General features: G+C 49.2%; 1 protein-coding gene across 5 annotated transcripts in view; it reads right to left on the bottom strand.

The window, feature by feature from the left end:
- Nucleotides 1–1463, bottom strand: part of MAP3K1 (mitogen-activated protein kinase kinase kinase 1) — a 111238-nt gene extending 109775 nt beyond the window's left edge. For 2 of the 5 annotated variants that reach the window (XM_063962539.1, XM_063962549.1), the window contains exon 1: nt 1146–1463. In XM_063962539.1, coding sequence (XP_063818609.1) covers nt 1146–1447 — 302 coding nt within the window. In that variant the 5' untranslated portion in view covers nt 1448–1463. Of the gene's footprint in view, nt 1–68; nt 249–1145 lie in introns of those variants that run through there. The other 3 variants (XM_063962558.1, XM_063962577.1, XM_063962567.1) reach the window with 2 other exon arrangements.
- Nucleotides 1464–21761: the final 20298 nt, after the last annotated feature.

Raw genomic sequence — 21761 nt, 5'->3', positions numbered from 1 at the left:
GTTCTGCCGGCCCAAATAAAATGCAAGAGATCGCCTCCATACATACGATTACAGAAGACATGATTTACCTGTAGACGTGCAATTCCATTTACTGGATAGCCACCTTTACAAAGCAGTACAGGTCCCATTAGAAATTATCCAGAAAACCAGCCCTTCCCTGAGTGGGTGACAGGTAACTTTCCTGGGAGAGAGCGCGTTGCTGACAGAGGCTGTATTGTGCGCTGCATATGGAGAGGCAAGAAGGCAGCTGACAGGAAGGGAGCTGCTATGACCCTAATGTTTGCACAGTACAGTTGCATATAAGCAGAAAAAAACTCTTATCTAGATTAACTCCTCCTGCACCAGCACCACACAGGGACTCACAACTCTGCAAACAGCCATATACAGAAACAAGGACTTCCACCCATTGGTGCTGCAACAAAATAATTTACATTCAACAAAATAATTTACATTCAACTCTAGGGCTCATGCAACAGACTGGGCAGCAGCTATTACCATAGAGAGATTGCAGCAGGGGCATCTGTGCCCAGTCTCCCCACAGCATCTGTCATCCCTAGCCTTGGGACCAACAGTCATTTGCATAATTAATGAATGAACAATATATCTACAGCGTGTCCTGCAGGGCTGACAATGACAGTAAGGAGACATAACTAACAATGCATAACACAGCAAAATAAGCAATAACCCCACTGTACTCAAGTGTTCTGCCAGTATGTCATGGAGTACAGCACAGTCCTTGCATAGAGTACAGCAGCACCCACAGCACAGCCCTGGCATGCACAGCAACTGTACAGACATGGCACTGCTGTTACCCAGGCAGTAGGCATGTCATGAGGACACACAGAAGCCATGTAACCAGGAGTAAGTCAGTGACAGGATGCAGGACAATGATATTAGAGCACACCAGCTGGGACCCCTGATTGAATGCAGACCCAGAGTGTGCCCTGGGCAGGGGATCTGCAGCCCTTGGGGTATCTATCCTGCAGCAGCAAGAGGTCCAGACACAGTCCCGACTTTCGTGCATGGGCAGCCCACCCCAGGGACTGATGCATGTAGCAGTCCCCTTACTGCTGCCTTAGCTATATGGGCATGCTGTGACTTGTAGTGCCACCACAGCTTGCTGGGACAGGGGGCACATCTCTCACCTCCCCCCACCGTACCCAGTGCTCGGGCTCCCGGATAGCTCTTCGGCCTCGCTGCTGGCTCCGGGCTCCGGCTCCCCGCTGACGCCCGCTGGGCTATGCTGGGACTCCGTGTGATCCACTCTCCCCGCCGCCAGCTTATCCAGATCCACGCTCCGCACTCTGCGCAGCTGCTTGCGCCTCCAGTCCGCCCGGCTCTCCCCGGCTTCCTCGGCAGCGTGCGGCTGCCCCGTCTCCGGGCTGCCGGGTACGGAGGCTGCGCCTAATCCGGACGACGAGCTCCGACTCCCCGCCGCAGCCGCCATCTTCCTGGGGCCAGGTTTACTCTCGTATGGGGACAGCCCAGTCGAGGGGGCGTGGTCAAAAGCAAAGGGCGGGGTTATAGATTTTGCGAACTGTGCGTAACCTGGGACCTGCCTACCGGACAGGTACGCAAAATGCGTAAACGTAACAATGAGGGGCAACATATTTCAGAATCTAGTAGCATGAAATGTAAGTATAGGGGCATACAGGACTATCAGACGGTCGCATGCGATAAATAATATCAACCGTATACGTATTGCCGTTTCAGCTGCAGGAGCTGCATTAGAAAAGTATTACGTAGTTAGCGTACTAGTTGCACGGGTGCTGAGGTGACCTACGTAGACGGCGTATCGTACAGGTAGAAAGGAGCGAGTGCGTACGCAAAGGGCGTAAGCAGGGGGTGGGCCCTGTGATCTCCCTGATACCCAATGAGGTGGGGGAGAGGGCTGTGCACATATTTCAAACTGTCCTGAAGTTCTACCTGATATAATAATAAAAGTGTACTATAGTCGGAGCGTACATGTAGAGTACACTCAGGGCCAGGGTATGATTCAGCAGCAGCCCTGTGTGTGGTGCAATAAGCTACTGAGGTGTCTCTGCCAGCCTGGTAATGTAATTAGACTTATTATGAGAGACATTGCGCAACTCAAGAGGCAGAAGAGACTATCAGTTCTCTAATTAGCAGTACAGACCTCGGTTTAGAAAATGTGCCCGGGAGACTGGCTGCACATCAGTGAAGCTCTACTGAGTTTGACTGAAAAAGACTTTCTTAGGTTTTTTATTTTACAGGGAAGCTGCTGGCAACAGTCTCCCTGCTTCGTGCGACTTAGGGGGGGAAGTAGGTACCAACTTCTCAGTTAGTTTAATGGCTCTGCTTCCGCTGACAGGAGGGTGTGGTATTGAAGGTCGACAGTAACTAGGTCGACAATGTCTAGGTCGACCACTATTGGTCGACAGTAACTAGGTCGACAGGGTCTTTAGGTCGACATGTTCTAGGTCGACAGGTCAAAAGGTCGACATGAGTTTTTTATGTTATTTTGGTGTCGTTGTCTTCGTAGATTGACCGGGAACCCCAATTAGTGCACCGCATCCCCTCGCATGGCTCGCTTCGCTTGCCATGCTTCGGGCATGGTGCCTTCGCTTCGCTCGGCACAGATTACCGTTCCAATCGTAGTCCACGTGGATATGAAAAGGTTCAAAAAAAGAAAAAAATTGTGAAAAACTCATGTCGACCTTTTGACCTGTCGACCTAGAACATGTCGACCTAAAGACCCTGTCGACCTAGTTACTGTCCTCCAATAGTGGTCGACCTAGTTACTGTCGACTTAGAGACCGGATCCCTGACAGGACACCATTAGCTCCTGAACAGTGGTGCAAGTAGAAAAAATGTCTTACGGGTACTGTGTGCACAAAAATGGGTGTGGCCAAATGCCACATGGGGCGTGGCCAATGAAAATGGGGGCGTGATACACATATGGGGGGAGGGGCAGATACACGTATGACCCCAATAGTGCCAGATACATGTTGCCCCACAGTGCCAGATATACATTGCCCCACAGTGCCAGATATACAGTGCCAGATACACATTGCCTCACTGTGCCAGATACACAAATGCCCCCAGAGTGCCAGATACACAAATGTCCCCAGAGTGCCAGATACACATTGCCTCACAGTGCCAGATACACAAATGCCCCCAGAGTGCCAGATACACATTGCCTCACAGTGCCAGATACACAAATGTCCCCAGAGTGCCAGATACACATTGCCTCACAGTGTCAGATACACATTGCCCCACAGTGCCAGATACACAAATGCCCCCACTGTGTCAGATATACATTGCCCCCCAGTGCCAGATACAGAAATGCCTCTACAGTGCCAGATATGCCCCCAGTGCCAGATACAGAAATGCCCCCAGTGCCAGATACACAAGTATGCCCCCATTGCCAGATATGCCCACAGTGCCAGATATGTCCACAGTGCCAGATACAGAAATGCCCCCAGTGCCAGATACACAAGTATGCCCCCCAGTGCCAGATATGCCCTCAGTGTCAGATATGCCCCAGTGCCTGATACACATGTTTCAGCAGTGCCAAATATAGCCACAGTGCCAGATACACATGTCCCCCCAGTGCCAGATATGCCCCCAGTGCCAGATATGCCCCCAGTGCCAGATACACATGTCTCAGCAGTGCCAAATATTGCCACAGTGCCAGATACACATGTCCTCCCAGTGCCAGATATGCCCCAGTGCCAGATACACATGTCCTTCCAGTGCCAGATATGCCCCAGTGCCAGGTACACAAGTCCCCCCCAATGCCAGATATGCTCCCAGTGCCAGATATACATGCCCCCCCAGTGCCAGATATGCCCCAGTGCCAGGTATACATGCCCCCCCAGTGCCAGATATGCTCCCAGTGCCAGGTATACATGCCCCCCCAGTGCCAGATATCCCCCAGTGCCAGGTATAAATGCCCCCCCCCCCGGTGCCAGATATCCCCCAGTGCCAGGTATATATGCCCCCCTGTGCCAGATATGCCCCCAGTGCCAGATATACATGCCCCCCAGTGCCAGATATCCCCCAGTGCCAGATATACATGCCCCCCCAGTGCCAGATATCCCCCAGTGCCAGGTATACATGCCCCCCCAGTGCCAGATATCCCCCAGTGCCAGGTATACATGCCCCCCCCCCCCCAGTGCCAGATATCCCCCAGTGCCAGGTATAACATGCCCCCCCCCCCAGTGCCAGATATCCCCCAGTGTCAGGTATACATGTCCCCCCAGTGCCAGATATCCCCCAGTGGAAAGGTATACATGCGCCCCCCCCCCCCCCAATGCCAGATATCCCCCAGTGCCAGGTATACATGCCCCCCCCCCCCAGTGCCAGATATCCCCCAGTGTCAGGTATACATGTCCCCATGTCCCCCCCCTCCTGCTCACCGTTGCCGCTGCCGTCTGTCTGTGTGAGGGGAGGAGAGCGCACCCTGCGCCTCTCCTTCCCCTCAGTCTCCGGCGGGTGTCTCAGTTTAATTCAGCGCCGATCCGTGAGCCAATCAGAGCTCGCACTGCACAGCCCAGCCCACAACACTGCCGCCACCCCTAACAGAGCCAGAAGTCAGATGAGTATTAACCGGAGACCTGCAGAGAGGGGTTCTCCGGTCATCATGGCGGCATAAAGGTACAGGGCGTCGCGCTCTGAGGGACATGATAAATTCTTACTCTCACTGGCAAAATGTACATACATGTGAGCCGCTGATGTACACTACCCCTGCCAGTATAATTATTACTGTGGCTGAACCGCACCATTACAGGGGGCGGGGCTTCACCTCAGAATTGCTTGTAACACTCATTTGGCGCCATTTTCTCCTCACAGAGACGCCGGAGCGCTGATCCTACAGGCTGCTTCTCCTCACACATCGCTGATACAAGTACCAGGGTGTTATAGAAGGGGAGGGGAGCACATAATTTATTGAAGTCTGCGGGCTTCACATTGGATATAAAGCGCTGTTTTGGTATATATGTATATTCCTTGTATGTAATACATATAGGGCGCGTGGTGTGGACTGGCAATTCCCTCTGGGTCCCTCTGACAGACATTAGTGTAGGTCTGTCCCCATTCGCTCCCGTGTGTGTGAGTGGTACACGCGTGTACCATGTCTAGAGTAAGTAGTTCCCCAGAGGAACCCATTTTGGAGGCACAAGAGTGTTCTGAGCCTGTGTGGGTGAGAAAGCTGCAGAGTAATATGGCTAAACTAGCAAGTAAATTCTCTGAGTCTGAAGAACAGACAAAGCATTGGAGACAGTCTGTGGAAGATGCTTTGTTTGCTGATTCACCTATAACATCCACTCGGGACCCCTCCAGTTCCCAGAAAAGGTCCCTGGCCCAAATTATGCAAAGGGACATTGACACAGATTCGGACACTGACGTCGACACTGGGGATCTGAGGGGGGTAGATCCCAAACTGGCTAAGAGCATTCAGTGTATGATAGTCGCTATAAAAGAGGTGTTGGAATTTCCTGACACAACACCTCCACCTGAGGAAAAAGATTATTTTAAATAAAATAAAAAACAGGTGGTGACTTTTCCTCCGTCTAAGGACTTAAATACCTTTTTTGAGGTATCCTGGGCTAACCCGGAAAATAAATTTACTGTTCCTAAAAGGTTGCGGGTAGCATACCCTTTCCCTGAAGAGGATAGGCGTAAGTGGGAGTCCCCCCAATGATAGACACCTCAGTCTCTAGGTTGTCAAAGAAAATAATTTTATCTGCCCCGGGGTCAGCTTCATTAAAAGAACCTGCTGACCGCAAATTAGAGACGACTTTAAAGTTCATCTATGTTGCCACGGGTACATTACTCAGGCCCACAATTGCTTCTGCGTGGGTAGGTAACGCAGTTGAAAAGTGGGCAGATAACTTAATTGTTAATATTGACACGGTCGATAAAGATGACATGCTGCAATTCTAGGTCATATCAAAGACTCTGCAGGTTAGTTGGTTGAGTCTATGAAGGACGTAGGCTTACTGGGCTCACGGGCCTCTGCTATGGCGATTTCAGCCCGCAGGGCGCTCTGGATCCGACAATGGAATGTCAGGGGCCGTTAGTTTATTAGGACTTACCGCGGCTGCGTTTGACGGCATGGCTGTTGAGCCCCAGATCCTAGCCCGTAAGGGTATTCCCAATTAAGTCATTCCCACACTTATTCTGGCCAGGAAAGGGGTAACGTCTAAACATTACCATCGTATTTGGAGAAAATATGTATCTTGGTGTGAATCCAAGAAGTCTCCTGCGGTGGAGTTTCAATTAGGACATCTTCTCCTATTTCTACAGGCGGGTGTGGATGCTGGATTGAGATTAGGATCTATCAAGGTTCAGATTTCGGCCTTGTCAGTTTTCTTTCAGAAACAATTGGCTTCTCTTCCTGAGGTCCAGACGTTCGGAAAGGGGGTTCTGCACATCCAATCTCCCTTTGTGCCTCCTGCGGCGCCATGGGATCTTAATGTGGTGTTGCAGTTCCTTAAATCGGACTGGTTTGAGCCTCTACAAGACGTAGAGTTGAAGTTTCTCACTTGGAAAGTGGTCATGCTATTAACCTTGGCCTTAGGCAGACGGGTGTCTGAGTTGGGAGCTCTCTCACACAAGAGTCCTTACTTAATATTTCATGAAGATAGGGCTGACCTGAGAACACGTCAGCACTTTCTTCCGAAGGTTGTGTCTTCTTTTCATATCAATCAACCAGTGGTGGTGCCAGTGGCTTCTGACACCTCAGCCGTCTCAAAATCCTTGGATGTCGTCAGAGCGTTGAGGATTTATGCTGCAAGAACGGCTAGGATAAGGAAAACAAAATCTTTGTTTGTCCTCTATGACCCCAACAAGATTGGGGGTCCTGCTTCTAAGCAGACTATTGCGCGCTGGATCAGGGGTACCATTCAAGACGCTCATTCCACGGCAGGATTGCCGTTACCGACTTCAGTAAAAGGCCCTCTACAAGGAAAGTGGGTTCGTCCTGGGCGGCTGCCCGGGGTGTCTCGGCTTTACAAATCTGCCGAGCTGCTACTTGGTCACGTGCAAACACGTTTGCTAAGTTTTATAAGTTTGACACCTTGGCTGCTGACGACCTAAGATTTGGTCAGTCAGTTCTGCAGGAACATTAGCACTTTCCCGCCCGTACTGGGAGCTTTGGTACATCCCCATGGTACTAAAATGGACCCCAGCATCCTCTAGGACGTAAGAGAAAATAGGATTTTAATTACCTGCCGGTAAATCCTTTTCTCATAGTCCGTAGAGGATGCTGGGCGCCTGCTCTGTGCTCATTTTTCCTGCTGATTACGTTTATCTTTTTGCACATTTTTCATGTGTTCAGATGTTAACAGCTGTTGCTGTTGCATTATGCATGCTGGTTGGCATGACTTATGTTATTGGCCATGTTAGCCGACATGTTGTTTATGGATGGTGTGAGCTGGTGTGAATCTCGCCATAAGTTTAATAGTAATTCCTCTCTCGAGGATGTCCGTCTCCTCGGGCACAGTTCCTATACTGAGGTCTGGAGGAGGGGCATAGAGGGAGGAGCCAGTTCACACTGTTGAAAAGTCTTTAAGTGCCAAAGGCTCCTGTGGAACCGTCTATACCCCATGGTACTAAAATGGACCCCAGCATCCTCTACGGACTACGAGAAAAGGATTTACTGGCAGGTAATTAAAGTCCTATTATTATTATTATTATCATTTATGAGGTGCAGTGCTGCTGTGTGTGTGCAGGGCTGCAGATGAGCACCAGTCTCCGCTCTCTCCCTGCCTGTCACTGATGTGTTGCTATGCTGCTATATAGTGGGCAGTGGTAATGGGGAGGTAAAAACTGTGATTGGGGGGGATCGCCCTGATTGTACCCCTTCCCCCTGGTTCCACCACTGGGGGAGAACAGTCTAGTGCATCAGTGCTCCTGTAATACACGAACAAGCTCCTTTTTTGTGTAGGTCCCAGGGTTGTCCATCCGTTGGATGCTTTTCTACACACATGTATAGGTTAAAGGAGACAGGTGTGGTTCATAGGATCGACCACACTTAGGTCGACAGTGTATAGGTTGACCACTATTGGTTGACAGTGAGTAACTCAATACCCAAAATAGGTCGACACAAGCATTAGGTCGACATAACACAAGGTCGACATGAGTTGTTTTTTTGTGTCGGTTTCTTCGTAGAGTGACCGGGAACCTCAATTAGTGCACCGTGTCTCCTCACTACCGCTGTGCTCGGCACGGGTTACCGTTCCAAATCGTAGTCCACGTGGATTGTAAAGTATGAAAAGGTTCAAAAAATGAAAAAAATTGTGACAAACTCATGTCGACCTTTTGTCATGTTGACCTAATACATGTCGACCTAGTGACCATGTCAACCTAGAAACCATGTCGACCTAATGCATGTCAACCAATAGTGGTCGACCTAATGACTGTCGACCTAAGTGTGGTCGACCTAGAGACCGGATACCAAGGAGACACACATGCACAAAGCAGAGAAGTGATGGAATTATCACCATTGGACTCTCCTCATCGATGGTAAACCCATCAACCATTGTCAGAAAACTATTGATGGTTGCCAATGGTCAGCGACGGACTGGGCCTCCGTTTCAGCCTGGGCATTTGTAAACGCACGCACGTCGCGGGGGGGGGGGGGGGGGGGGGGGATTGCGCACTGCCACGATGTATGGGGACGTGGTGCAAGTCAAGGGGGAGTGGACTCGTGGCACGCCCCCATTTCTATGGCTATGCTTGCTGGGAGTGGGGACACGCCATGAGTCTGGGAGGCGTGGACTCGCGGCACTTCATTTCCATGGAAACCCGGCCGGGGGCTAAACCAGAGAGCCGGAGGCAGCACTACGCGCGGACTCCCCGGCTCCCTGTGGGACCGGACTGGCCCGCCTACCCATCGGCCCTTCTGGCATGTGCCAGAAGTGCAGATGACCAGTCCAGGCCTGCCAATGGTCGATGACCAACCTTAGCATGCCCCTTTCATCTCAAGTTCCCAATATAAAAAATTTGGTGGTTGTTCTACAGCAGCAATCTTATTTATCTTACTGTAGATTGTTACCTTTTTATCCCAGACTACCATACACTTTGAGGGAAATTTACGAAAGGTTGATTTTGGTCAGTTTTAATTGATTCAAATCGATCTCTATCGATGTTGGGTTTCAGGGGCTGAAACACATTTGCCAACAAGTGATTTTTTTAATATTCCTTGTTAAATATTTTTTAAATCTTAATGTGTGTTTTGGCCCTGGAAGTACAACATTGATTTTTGTCGATTTTCATCAATTTGAAATCGATCAAAGTTGACCTTTAGTGAATGTTCCCCTTTTTCTGACTGCAAAAAGATTTTTCCAGTACAACCTATCAATAAGTCATGTTTGTGCAGGTGGACTGTGGGGGTAATTCAGACTGCATCGCTGCAGCGGCAGCGATCGCAGTATGCATTACTTTGTGGAGTACGCACGTGCAGTGGCCGCAATGCGTGTGCGCACCCTGGGAGCCCAGTGAGATGCTAACAGCATCTCAGGGCTAGGATCGCCTCTGCGTGATTGACAGGCAGAGGCGGTCGTGGGGTGGGAGGGGGCGTGCCAACGGCGATAAAACGCCGTTGGCAGGGTGCGGTCAGGACAACGGAGTCGTGTCTGGACCATTGTGGCGGCATGCCGCGGCGGCTGCATGACATCATGCGCAGCCGCTGCGACCCAGGACGTGGCGAGTAGCGGCCTGCCAGCGCTCAGGAGGTGCACTGGCAGGGAGCTACTTGTCAGGTACAAAAGCACTGCCGCCGTGTAATGCTTTTGTACTTGTGCGGGGGAGGGGGGGCCAGACATGCAGGGCAGACTAGCCCTGTGCTGGACGTCCCCCCGCGTGTCAGGGAAACTGATCGTAGATGTGCTAAATTTAGCACATCTATGATCAGATCTGAATTATCCCCCTGGGCCAGAGCCGGCCTTAGGTATAGACAAACTAGCTTCTGCTGATTAAAATGATATGCGGCATGCCTATATTCTGTGTGTATTCCTGGAAATCACTGTAATGTAGCATTTCATATGCAGATACAGCCACAGTCTCACACAGTATATAGGCATGCTGAATATCATTTTAATCAGCAGAAGCTGCTTGTGCATCCTAGCCACATAGTAATGCAAATAAGATGCATTTTCATAAACAAAAGGCGCCTGACATTAGCAGAGCTGCCAGCTGACTCATGCCAGGCATCTCTTGCAGAATTAGCGGCGGTGCTAGGGGGCACCAGCCAAAATCTTGCCTAGGGCATCATATTGGTTAGGGCCGGCTCTGCCCTGGGCTATAGTTCTTAGGAAAGTTATTTTCCAAAGCCCATTTAAGGTAATTGGCACGTAGTAACTGTATTGCATGTATAATACATCATACTTTCCTGCTGTACCGCAAAATCCGTAAGCTAATCATCATACAGCGGGGCGGGGGAGTTTGTGCGCTCACAATAGTACGGTACAGAAGGAAAGTATATTATAAGTGCACATGTGACCTACAAACATACATTTGGACACAGAGCTATTTCATTTCAGGTACTTTGAACCCGATTCAGACCTGATTGCTGGTGTGCGTTTTTGCAGCGGAGTGCGATCAGATAGCCGCCGCCCATAGAGAGTGAAAACCCGTCCCGTGCAAGTGTGCGATCGCATGTGTATGCCTTGCAAAAACTTCGCCAGACAGCAGACATCTGCAAATCCGTTCGCAATTCTCTCACCATCTAATAATTTCTCCAGTCTGAGCAGGCTGTGCGTAGCGCAAGACTTACTTCTACAGTGCGATATAAACAGGCTGATCGTGGCCGGAGCTGACGTCACACACCCTCCCTGAAAACACTTGGGAACGACTGCGTTTTTCCTGACACTCACCACAATCACGTTGCGAACGCCTTGCGATCAAAATTTTCTCACCATCCTGTCGCTGTTTGGCGTTGCACCTGCGCATTGCGGTGCATACACATGCCCAGTCATTCGATAATCCTTGGTCGATCCTCGGTCGATCTATTTTGTCTATAGGCAAACTGATACCTGTAACACTTCCTTAATGTAACAAATCTGAATAATGAGTTAGTCCCCTGTAATGCTAACAGGGTGTTACTGAAGCAGTGCTCTTTGTTCCTCGCCCGCTCAGTTTAACCTGGCCATACCTATGTGATAGGAGCAGTCATCCGGAACAAGGAAATAAAGCTATGTGTAACATTGTACGTCGTGAAAGACAGATTGTATAAATATGGAATCTGAGCTGATAAACAACTAGTAGACATACTTACCTACTTCAGGGAGATGTGAAAGTAATGCCTATCAGCGTGGACGTGTACTGCTACATCTGAGAGGCGTGTCATAAAAATGACTTATATCCAAATGTAAATGAGCCCCAAAGTTAGTAAGTCTACTTGTTGAAGAAAAGACTCTTATACTTTGCAGAATTTGTTTGTGTATTGTGCTTTACAAGAGGTTCCATATACTGCAAGTGACCACGAGAAACTTTATGTAAAATGCATGTAGCCATAGGGATCATTGTGCCTTATAACCAATGCAGGGAAATGGCACTGATGTTCCCATTTGAATGTATGTATCTGTGATTTATTTCCCCCCCCCCCCCCCCCCAAGAATGTAACAACTGCATAATGGGGTTAAGGTGCAATCAGGGAGATTGCTGGACTATTCAGGGAGTCAGGGAGATTGCTTCTATTTCAGGGAGTCTCCTGCAAAATGAGGGAGCGTAGGCAAGTATGTTTATACCAACAGCATAATGTGCAAAAAGGTGGAAAACTACATGTACTGTAGTTTAATTTGGACCACATGGCCTGCCTGGTAATGGTATCACTTCCTATAGCAACAATATTAACACAAGATCCCAAAGGTCAAAGCGCAACAAAAAAACAAAAAACATTACACTGTTCAACACTTAAGTCACGTAATCGGTCAGGCAGAGATGTATCTCTCTGCCGGTAACCTCAGGGTACCATGGGGGCCATTCCGAGTTAATCGCTCGCTAGCAGTTTTTAGCAGCCATGCAAACGCTATGCAGCTGCCCACTGGGAGTGTATTTTAGCTTAGCAGAAGTGCGAACAAAAGGGTCGCAGAGCGGCTACAAAATAATTTTGTGCAATTTCTGAGTAGCTTCAAACCTACTCAGCGCTTGCGATCACTTCAGACTATTCAGTTCCTGATTTGACGTCACAAACACGCCCTGCGTTTGATCAGCCACGCCTGCGTTTTTCCGAACACTCCCTGAAAACGGTCAGTTGACACCCAGAAACGCCCTCTTCCTGTCAATCACTCTGCGGCTGCCTGTGCAACTGAAAAGCTTTGCTAGACCCGCTCGTTGTAATAGTACGCCGTGCGTGCGCATTGCACCGCATACGCATGCGCAGACGTGCCATTTTTTTACCTCATCGCTGCACAGCGAACGAATGCAGCTAGCGAACAACTCGGAATGACCCCCCATGTGTAAAACGTGGTGCTGGTGCTCCCGAACTGTGCATCTCATGTGGAACGCAAAACTGGATATATGCAGCTAGTTCCTCCTGTGGAATGTAGAGATAAGCAGGTTCGGATTTACTCGGTTCTTAACGCCAGAATTATCGCAATTTCTTTTTTTCTGGATTTTTCATATTGGCTAACCAAAACACGTGACGTCCGTGAGCCAATAAGGAGATTCGGGTAAATCCGAGTAAATCCGAGTAAAACCGAACCCGCTCATCTCTAGTGGAATGCAACAACTTCTAATGCAGCTACCAGTTAGCAAGCAACATCAGTGCACATGTGCAGACCAGTAGGACCATATGGTAGCACTGATCCCAAGTTTTGAATGACCTGCTAAACTACAGGAATAATTCATTAAACTCTGAATACCCCAAATAGGAGTTAATATCAGCACATACCTAGGCATACAATGCTAGGTTTAGATGTGCGGTGGGGTGAGGCAGGTGAGGCAGAGCCTTTCCGGTCATACTAACGTTTGTGCCAGAGTTTTTACTGTATAAAGTATATGAAAAATACAAAGAATATGTTTGAAATATCTTCTTTGAATTATTCTAATAATTTTTATAGCCAAAGCTCTGGAGTAAAAAGTCTATGGCAGGTGAGGCAGTGCCTTACCTGGCTAACTTTTCCGCACATCTCTGATCAAAACTCACCAGATTTCCGGGAGTTTATACTGCTGCACCTGTGTATAATGCCCACATGTACCCTTTGGCTCATATATTGCATGTAAATCTAGCTCTGGTGCTAGCCAGTGCCACCTGAGCGTGTCCTTGTTTGCCCCTCCTCCCTCATCCCGAGCACTCCTGCTCGGGGGGGAGGAGTTTCACGGACTGACGCGTTTGCGTCGTGACGTCATGACGCAATCGCGTCATTCCGCGAAACCCCGCCCCCCCAGCAGGAGTACTCGGGAAGAGGGAGGAGGAGCAGACAAGCTGGAAGGAGGAGGCGGCCGGCGCAAGGGATGTGAGGCGGCCCGACCCGAAGAGTGGGAAGATCCTCTATATGTAAGTAGTCTCTCTTTCTCCCCCTTCCTCTCCCTTCCTTACCTCCCACTTGACACTTGCCTGCCGCACTGTCAAATGGGGACACCTGCCTGCCATAATGTGTCAAATGGGGACACCTGCCTGCCATAATGTGTAAAATGGGGACACCTGCCTGCCATAATGTGTAAAATGGGGACACCTGCCTGCCATAATGTGTAAAATGGGGACACCTGCCTGCCGCACTATATAAAATGGGGACGCTTGCCTGCCGTACTGTGTAAAATGGGGACACTTGCCTGCCGTACTGTGTAAAATGGGGACACTTGCCTGCCGTACTGTGTAAAATGGGGACTCTTGCCTGTCGTACTGTGTAAAATGGGGACACTTGCCTGCCGTACTGTGTAAAATGGGGACTCTTGCCTGTCGTACTGTGTAAAATGGGGACACTTGCCTGCCGTACTGTGTAAAATGGGGACACTTGCCTTCCGTACTGTGTAAAATGGGGACACTTGTCTGCCGTACTGTGTAAAATGGGGACACTTGCCTGCCGTACTGTGTAAAATGGGGACACTTGTCTGCCGTACTGTGTAAAATGGGGACACTTGCCTGCCGTACTGTGTAAAATGGGGACACTTGCCTGCCGTACTGTGTAAAATGGGGACACTTGCCTGCCGCACTGTGTAAAATGGGGACACGTGCCTGCTGTAATGTGTAAAATGGGGAGTCTTGCCTGCCGTACTGTGTAAAATGGGGACACTTGCCTGCCGTACTGTGTAAAATGGGGACACTTGCCTGCCGTACTGTGTAAAACGGGGACACTTGCCTGCCGTACTGTGTAAAATGGGGACTCTTGCCTGCTGTACTGTGTAAAATGGGGACTCTTGCCTGCCGCACTGTGTAAAACGGGGACACCTGCCTTGCCGTACTGTGTAAAATGGGGACACTTGCCTGCTGTACTGTGTAAAATGGGGACACCTGCCTGCCGTACTGTTTAAAATGGGGACACTTGCCTGCCGTACTGTGTAAAATGGGGACACTTGCCTGCCGTACTGTGTAAAACGGGGACACTTGCCTGCCGTACTGTGTAAAATGGGGACTCTTGCCTGCTGTACTGTGTAAAATGGGGACTCTTGCCTGCCGCACTGTGTAAAACGGGGACACCTGACTTGCCGTACTGTGTAAAATGGGGACACTTGCCTGCCGTACTGTGTAAAATGGGGACACTTGCCTGCCTTACTGTGTAAAATGGGGACACTTGCCTGCCGTACTGTGTAAAATGGGGACTCTTGCCTGCCGCACTGTGTAAAATGGGGACACCTGCCTGCCGTACTGTGTAAAATAGGGACTCTTGCCTGCCGTACTGTGTAAAATGGGGATACTTGCCTGCCGTACTGTGTAAAATGGGGACACTTGCCTGCCGTACTGTGTAAAATGGGGACACTTGCCTGCCATACTGTGTAAAATGGGGACTCTTGCCTGCCGCACTGTGTAAAATGGGGACACCTGCCTGCCTTACTGTGTAAAATGGGGACACTTGCCTGCCGTACTGTGTAAAATGGGGACTCTTGCCTGCCGCACTGTGTAAAATGGGGACACCTGCCTGCCGTATTGTGTAAAATAGGGACTCTTGCCTGCCGTACTGTGTAAAATGGGGATACTTGCCTGCCGTACTGTGTAAAATGGGGACACTTGCCTGCCGTACTGTGTAAAATGGGGACACTTGCCTGCCATACTGTGTAAAATGGGGACTCTTGCCTGCCGCACTGTATAAAATGGGGACACCTGCCTGCCGTACTGTGTAAAATGGGGACACGTGACTGCTGTAATGTGTAAAATGGGGAGTCTTGCCTGCCGTACTGTGTAAAATGGGGACTCTTGCCTGCCATACTGTGTAAAATGGGGACTCTTGCCTGCCGTACTGTGTAAAATGGGGACTCTTGCCTGCCGTAATGTGTAAAATGGGGAGTCTTGCCTGCGTAATGTGTAAAATGGGGACACGTGCCTGCTGTAATGTGTAAAATGGGGACTCTTGCCTGCCATACTGTGTAAAATGGGGACTTTTTTATGTCAATGGAGGGGGGGGGGGACGCATTTTGAAATCTCGCACTGGGAGCCAAATTGGCTAGAAACGGCCCTGCTTATTGCGATTCAACCTGAATCAGGTCCTATGTGTACAATATAAAATATACATCACAATATTAGATGCAACTAAGCGAGTAAAACTGTGGGCAAACGCTAGTAATAAAAATTGTTCTCATGTAATAGTTTTGAATAATAAGTGAAATCACATTTCCCTTAGGTCAGTCATGTAAAAGACAACAAGGGCCTCAAACCAGAAATAACCAGTCTTAGCCGGTCTGGTGGGGTGTGTGAGGTCATGCTGTGATGTCATAATGGCAACTGCCTATACAGGGCTCTGCTGTTGCTGTCTCTTGCATACGCTTTCAGAGGCCTGGCACGGCATAGCACACTGGTAGAAGGTTAGTGACTGGACAAAGATAAGAGCAGCTTAGTTCGAATCGTTTTCAGACTTTTAGCATGACTATTATAATATATGACTTATGACCTTGGGGATAGAATAGTATTGGATAAAAACCAAATCTCACACCTACTGGGACAGTGCCGTTACTTAACAACCACAAGTGGCTGCAAATGGGCCATTGGAGATATTTAAAAAGCGCTGTCTAGATGGGTCTATAATGTTCCTAATGAAATCCTTTATGTGCCGCTGCACTTATGACATCTCCTTGGAGTTGTTTGGTGAGCCTATAATGTTGCAAAATAAATCCTTTACTCGCTCTCTCTCTCTCTCTGCCTGCCTAAATCCCAGTGTGCCAGTATTGCAGGCTGATCCATTTTTATTAATGGGGGGTAATTCCAAGTTGATAGCAGCAGGAAATTTTTTAGCAGTTGGACAAAACCATGTGCACTGCAGGGGGGGGCAGGGGGGATCCGGTCTGAAGATCGACAGTATCTAGGTCGACAATGTTTAGGTCGACCACTATAGGTCGACATGGATGGAAGGTTGACAGGGTTTCTAGGTCGACATGTGCTAGGTCGACAGGTCTAAAGGTCGACATGAGTTTTTCACATTTTTTTTCTTTTTTTGAATTTTTTCATACTTAACGATCCACGTGGACTACGACTGGAACGGTAATCTGTGCCGAGCGAAGGCACCATGCCGAAGCATGGCGAGCGAAGCAAGCCATGCGAGGGGACGCGGTGCACTAATTTGGGATCCCAGTCACTCTACGAAGAAAACGAAAAAAAATAAAAAAAATCCTCATGTCGACCTTTAGACCTGTCGACCTAGCACATGTCGACCTAGAAACCCTGTCGACCTTCCATCCATGTCGACCTAGTGACTGTCGACCTATAGTGGTCGACCTAAACATTGTCGACCTAGATACTGTCGATTTGATGAACCACACCCGGGGCAGATATAACATGTGCAGAGAGAGTTAGATTTGGGTGGGGTGTGTTCAATCTGCAATCTAAATTGCAGTGTAAAAATAAAGCAGCCAGTATTTACCCTGCACAGAAACAAAATAACCCACCCAAATCTAACTCTTTCTGCACATGTTACATCTGCCCCCCCTGCAGTGCACATGGTTTTGCCCAACTGCTAAAAAATTTCCTGCTGCGATCAACTTGGAATTACCCCCAATGTGCAGAGATGTAAGAGAATTTTATTGTGCTTTAATCATTACTTTCTCTTACGTCCTAGAGGATGCTGGGGTCCATTTAGTACCATGGGGGGGGGGTATATACGGGTCCTTTGGGAGCCACTGGCACATTAAGAGTTTAATAGTGTGGGCTGGCTCCTCCTTCTATGCCCCTCCTACCAGACTCAGTTTAGAAAATGTGCCCGGAGGAGCCGGTTACAGCTAGGGGAGCTCCTAGGAGTTTTTCTAGTTTTATTGTTTTTCTAAAGGTGGGTACACACTATTAGATATATCTGCAGATCAATTGATCTGCAGATATATCTATGTACGGATCGGGCAGTGTGCTGTGCATACACACAGCCCGATCCGTCGGGGGACTGACGTCGCGCCCGCCCAGTTCACCTGTCGATCACCGCCGGCCGCTGCAGCATGTGTACGGGCGGTCGGACGACCGCCCCGTACACACACAGCGACGGGCCAATATATCGTTAGATATATTGGCTGTCGGCTGTGCTGCGCGGCCGACGCGATACGTCTGTGAACGACGGAGTTCACAGACGTATCGCCCGTACACACTGGCCGACGGTCCCGCGATGTATCGGCCGTTCAAGAGAACGGCCGATACATCGACCAGTGTGTACGGGCCTTAAGAGTTGTTAGGTACAGAAAGGCTGCTGGCAACAGCTTTCCTGCTTCATGGGACTTAGGGGGAAGGGGAGTAGGAACCAACTCTTGAAGTTAATGGTTCTCTATCTCCGCTGACAGGACACTGAGCTCCTGAGGGTGCTGATCACAAGCCCACGAGGTGACCGCTCACTCCCGCAGCACGGCCGCCACCCCCTAACAGAGCCAGAAGAAATAAGAGTGGTGAGTTCAGTGCCGGCGGGCTGGTTAGCGAGTCACCGGCGGGAATGGCGGCACAAGGGTGGGAGCGCAGCTTTGTCAGGCTGCGCTCCATGAAGGCTCAGCAACAGATTACTGTAGACATAGCTGAGGGGCGTCCTGGGCCAGCGCGATCACCCTGACACTGGTAATGTAGCTAACAGGGGCTAATCCTGCTGTTAGCGCTAAAGACCTCAGGCCAGTATAAACATAAGGGCCCTCATTCCGAGTTGTTCGCTCGCTAGCCGCTTTTCGCAGCAGTGCACACGCTAAGCCGCCGCCCTCTGGGAGTGAATCTTAGCTTAGCAGAATTGCGAACGGAGTATTCGCAATATTGCGAAAAGATTTTTCTTTGCAGTTTCTGAGTAGCTCCAGACTTACTCTTCCAGTGCGATCAGTTCAGTGCTTGTCGTTCCTGGTTTCACGTCACAAACACACCCAGCGTTCGCCCAGACACTCCCCCGTTTATCCAGCCACTCCCGCGTTTTTCCCAGAAACGGCAGCGTTTTTTCACACACTCCCATAAAACGGCCAGTTTCCGCCCAGAAACACCCACTTCCTGTCAATCACACTACGATCAGCAGAACGAAGAAAAAACCTCGTAATGCCGTGAGTAAAATACCTAACTTTTGAGTAAAATAACTAAGCGCATGCGCTCTGCGAACATTGCGCATGCGCAGTAAGCGACTAATCGCAATATACAGAAAATCGGCAACGAGCGAACAACTCGGAATGAGGGCCAATGTGCGGGAAGCCACGTGCCATTTCAGGGGGCGGGGCTTCGCCTCAGAGTGGATCCAGCACTCACCAGTGCCATTTTTCCCTGCAGAACGCTGAGACACGCTGACAGGGAGCGCTGACCCTCCACATAACTCCAGCTACTGCGGTACCAGGGTGTTATAGACAGGGGGGGGGGGGGGGACTGTAGTTAGTACTATTTAACCTATTAAGGTTATTTAGTCTGCGCCGGGCTGTTATCATAAAAACTGCTCACTGGGGCGCTGTGTGGCTGGCTCCTTATACTCTGTGACTCTCTGAAGGTACTCTGGGGGAAACTGTGTCTGACATTTTCCTGTATGTGTGTGTTTATGCGTATATATATCCACATTACCATGTCTAAGGGCTCTGTATCCTGTGCTGCAGAGTGTGTATCTTCTCCCGAAGAGTCTATCCCATGTACTCAGGACTGCAATGTGCTTTCCCAACCTGTCGAATCCGAACCCCCATGGATGGATTCTTTAAGGGGAATGATATCACAGATTTCATCAAGGATGTCACATAATGAGAAAGAGACGCAGTTTTTGAGAAAGTCTGTAGAGGGTTTGCAGCATTCAGCTCCTGCTTCCTCAAATACCCCACCTACATACCCTAAAAAACGTACACCTGCCCAAATAATGCAAGTTGACACTGATACCGACTCTGACACAGGGGGCGGTGATGGGGATATGCAGGGGGGGATGCATCCCTTGCTAAGGGGGTGCAGTTGATGATTGAAGCCATTAGGGATGTTTTGCATATTAATGAGAAGGTACCTGAGCCGGAAGAGGAATCTTATTTTACGGAAAGTAAGAAATCCTCCCTCATCTTCCCGGGTTCTAAAGAGCTGAACTCTTTATTTGAAATATCCTGGGAAAACACAGAGAAAAAATTCCAGACCCTAAAAGAATTCTCATTGCTTTTCCTTTCCCTGAAGAGGATAGAAAGAAATGGGAAAACCCACCTACAGTAGACGCTTCTGTATCTAGGTTGTCTAAAAAGGTGGTTTTACCTGTCCCTGGTTCAACAGCACTAAAAGAGCCGGCTGACCGTAAGATGGAGACTGCGCTCAAATCTCTATACACTGCTACAGGCATGGCTTTAAGGCGCTCTATTGCTTGTTCGTGGATTTGTAAAGCCATAGTAAAGTGGTCAGGCACATTACTAGAGGACTTAGATACTATGGATAGGTGTGACATTGATTTTTTTTGGTGTCACATACAGGATTCTGCTGGGTTCATGGTGGAGGCCATGAAAGACCTTGGAATGCTGAATGCAAGGGCTACTTCCATGGTGGTATCAGCATGCAGAGGACTCTGGCTACGCCAATGGACTGCGGATGCAGAATTTAAGAAAAGTGTGGAGAACCTACCCTTCACAGGTCAGGCTCTGTTTCGGGATGCATTGGACGCGTGGATTTCCACGGCAACTGCGGGTAAGTCAACCTTTCTCCCCTCAGCAGCTCCACCGACTAGGAAATCTTATCCTACGTCCACACTGCAGTCCTTTTGGACCGCAAAATTTAAAAAATCCAAATCCCCTTCCACCTTCTTTAGAAGTGGTCGGGGAAAATAAAAAAAACCTGCACCAACAGGTTCTCAGGAACAGATACCAAGTTCTGTTTCCTCAAAATCTTGAGCATGACGGTGGACTTCACAGCCTGGAGATCGGGCAGGTGGGTGCGAGACTAAAAGATTTCAGTCACATTTGGGCGTCATCAGGCCTAGACCCCTGGATGACAGACATTGTTACCCAGGGCTACAGACTGGAGTTTCAAGAACTCCCACCTCACAGATTCTTCAAATCAGGCTTACCAGTTTCGTTGACAGAAAGTGCTATCCTACAGGAAGCCATTAACAAATTGGTAAAAATAGATGTTATTGTTTCAGTTCCACCTCATCTACACCACAAAGGTTATTACTCAAACCTGTTTGTGGTGCCGAAACCGGATGGTTCGGTAAGGCTGATTCTAAACCTAAAGTCATTGAACCCCTACCTAAGGGAATTCAAATTCAAGATGGAGTATCTGAGAGCGGTGATCTCAGGTCTGGAGGAGGGGGAATTTCTAGTATCCCTGGATATCAAGGATGCATACCTTCACATTCCGATCTGGCCGCCTCACCAGGCTTATCTCAGATTTGCACTGCTGGATTGTCACTATCAGTTCCAGGCACTGCCGTTTGGCCTCTCCACAGCATTGAGAGTGTTCACCAAGGTCATGGCAGAGATGATGCTACTCCTCCGCAGGCCATGATTGAACATAATTCCATATCTGGACGATCTCCTGATAAAAGCATCTTCCAGGGAGAGATGTTTCAGAGTATTGCTCTTTCAACTCAACTACTCCAGAATCACGGGTGGATCCTGAACCTTCCAAAGTCAACTGCCCTTCCTGGGGATGATAATCAACACGGAAGTGCAGAGGGTGTTTCTACCGGTAGAGAAAGCGTTGGTGATCCAATCAATGGTACGGGATGTCCTCAAGCCAGCTCGGGTATCAGTTCATCAGTGCATTCGCCTTCTGGGGAAGATGGTAGCCTCCTACGAGGATCTTCCATACAGAAGATTCCATGCAAAGTCCTTCCAGCTGGATCTCCTAGACAAATGGTAGGGATCACATCTTCACATGCACCAGCGGATACGCCTGTCGCCACAAGCCAGAATTTCGCTCCTCTGGTGGCTGCAAACTTCTCACCTACTCAAGGTCCGGGATTCAGAATTGGATCCTTCTAACCACGGATGCAAGTGTCAGAGGTTGGGGAGCGTTCACCCAAGGAGAAATTTCCAAGGAAGGTGGTCAAGTCTGGAATCCATCCTTCCGATAAACATTCTGGAACAAAGGGCCATATACAACGGCCTTCTACAAGCGGCACATCTTCTGTAAAATCAGGCCATTCAGGTTCAGTCGGACAATGTAACGGCAGTGTTCTACATAAGCCGATAGGGCAGAACGAAGAGCAGAGCGGCAATGTTAGAGGTAACAAGAATCCTCCTCTGGGCAGAAAAGCATGCAG

The sequence above is a fragment of the Pseudophryne corroboree genome, chromosome 1 (genome assembly GCF_028390025.1).
Source record: "Pseudophryne corroboree isolate aPseCor3 chromosome 1, aPseCor3.hap2, whole genome shotgun sequence".
NCBI classification, from domain to species: Eukaryota; Metazoa; Chordata; class Amphibia; order Anura; family Myobatrachidae; genus Pseudophryne; species Pseudophryne corroboree.
Note: the sequence above shows the minus strand (reverse complement) of the source record. Positions and strands in the feature narration are given on the sequence as shown.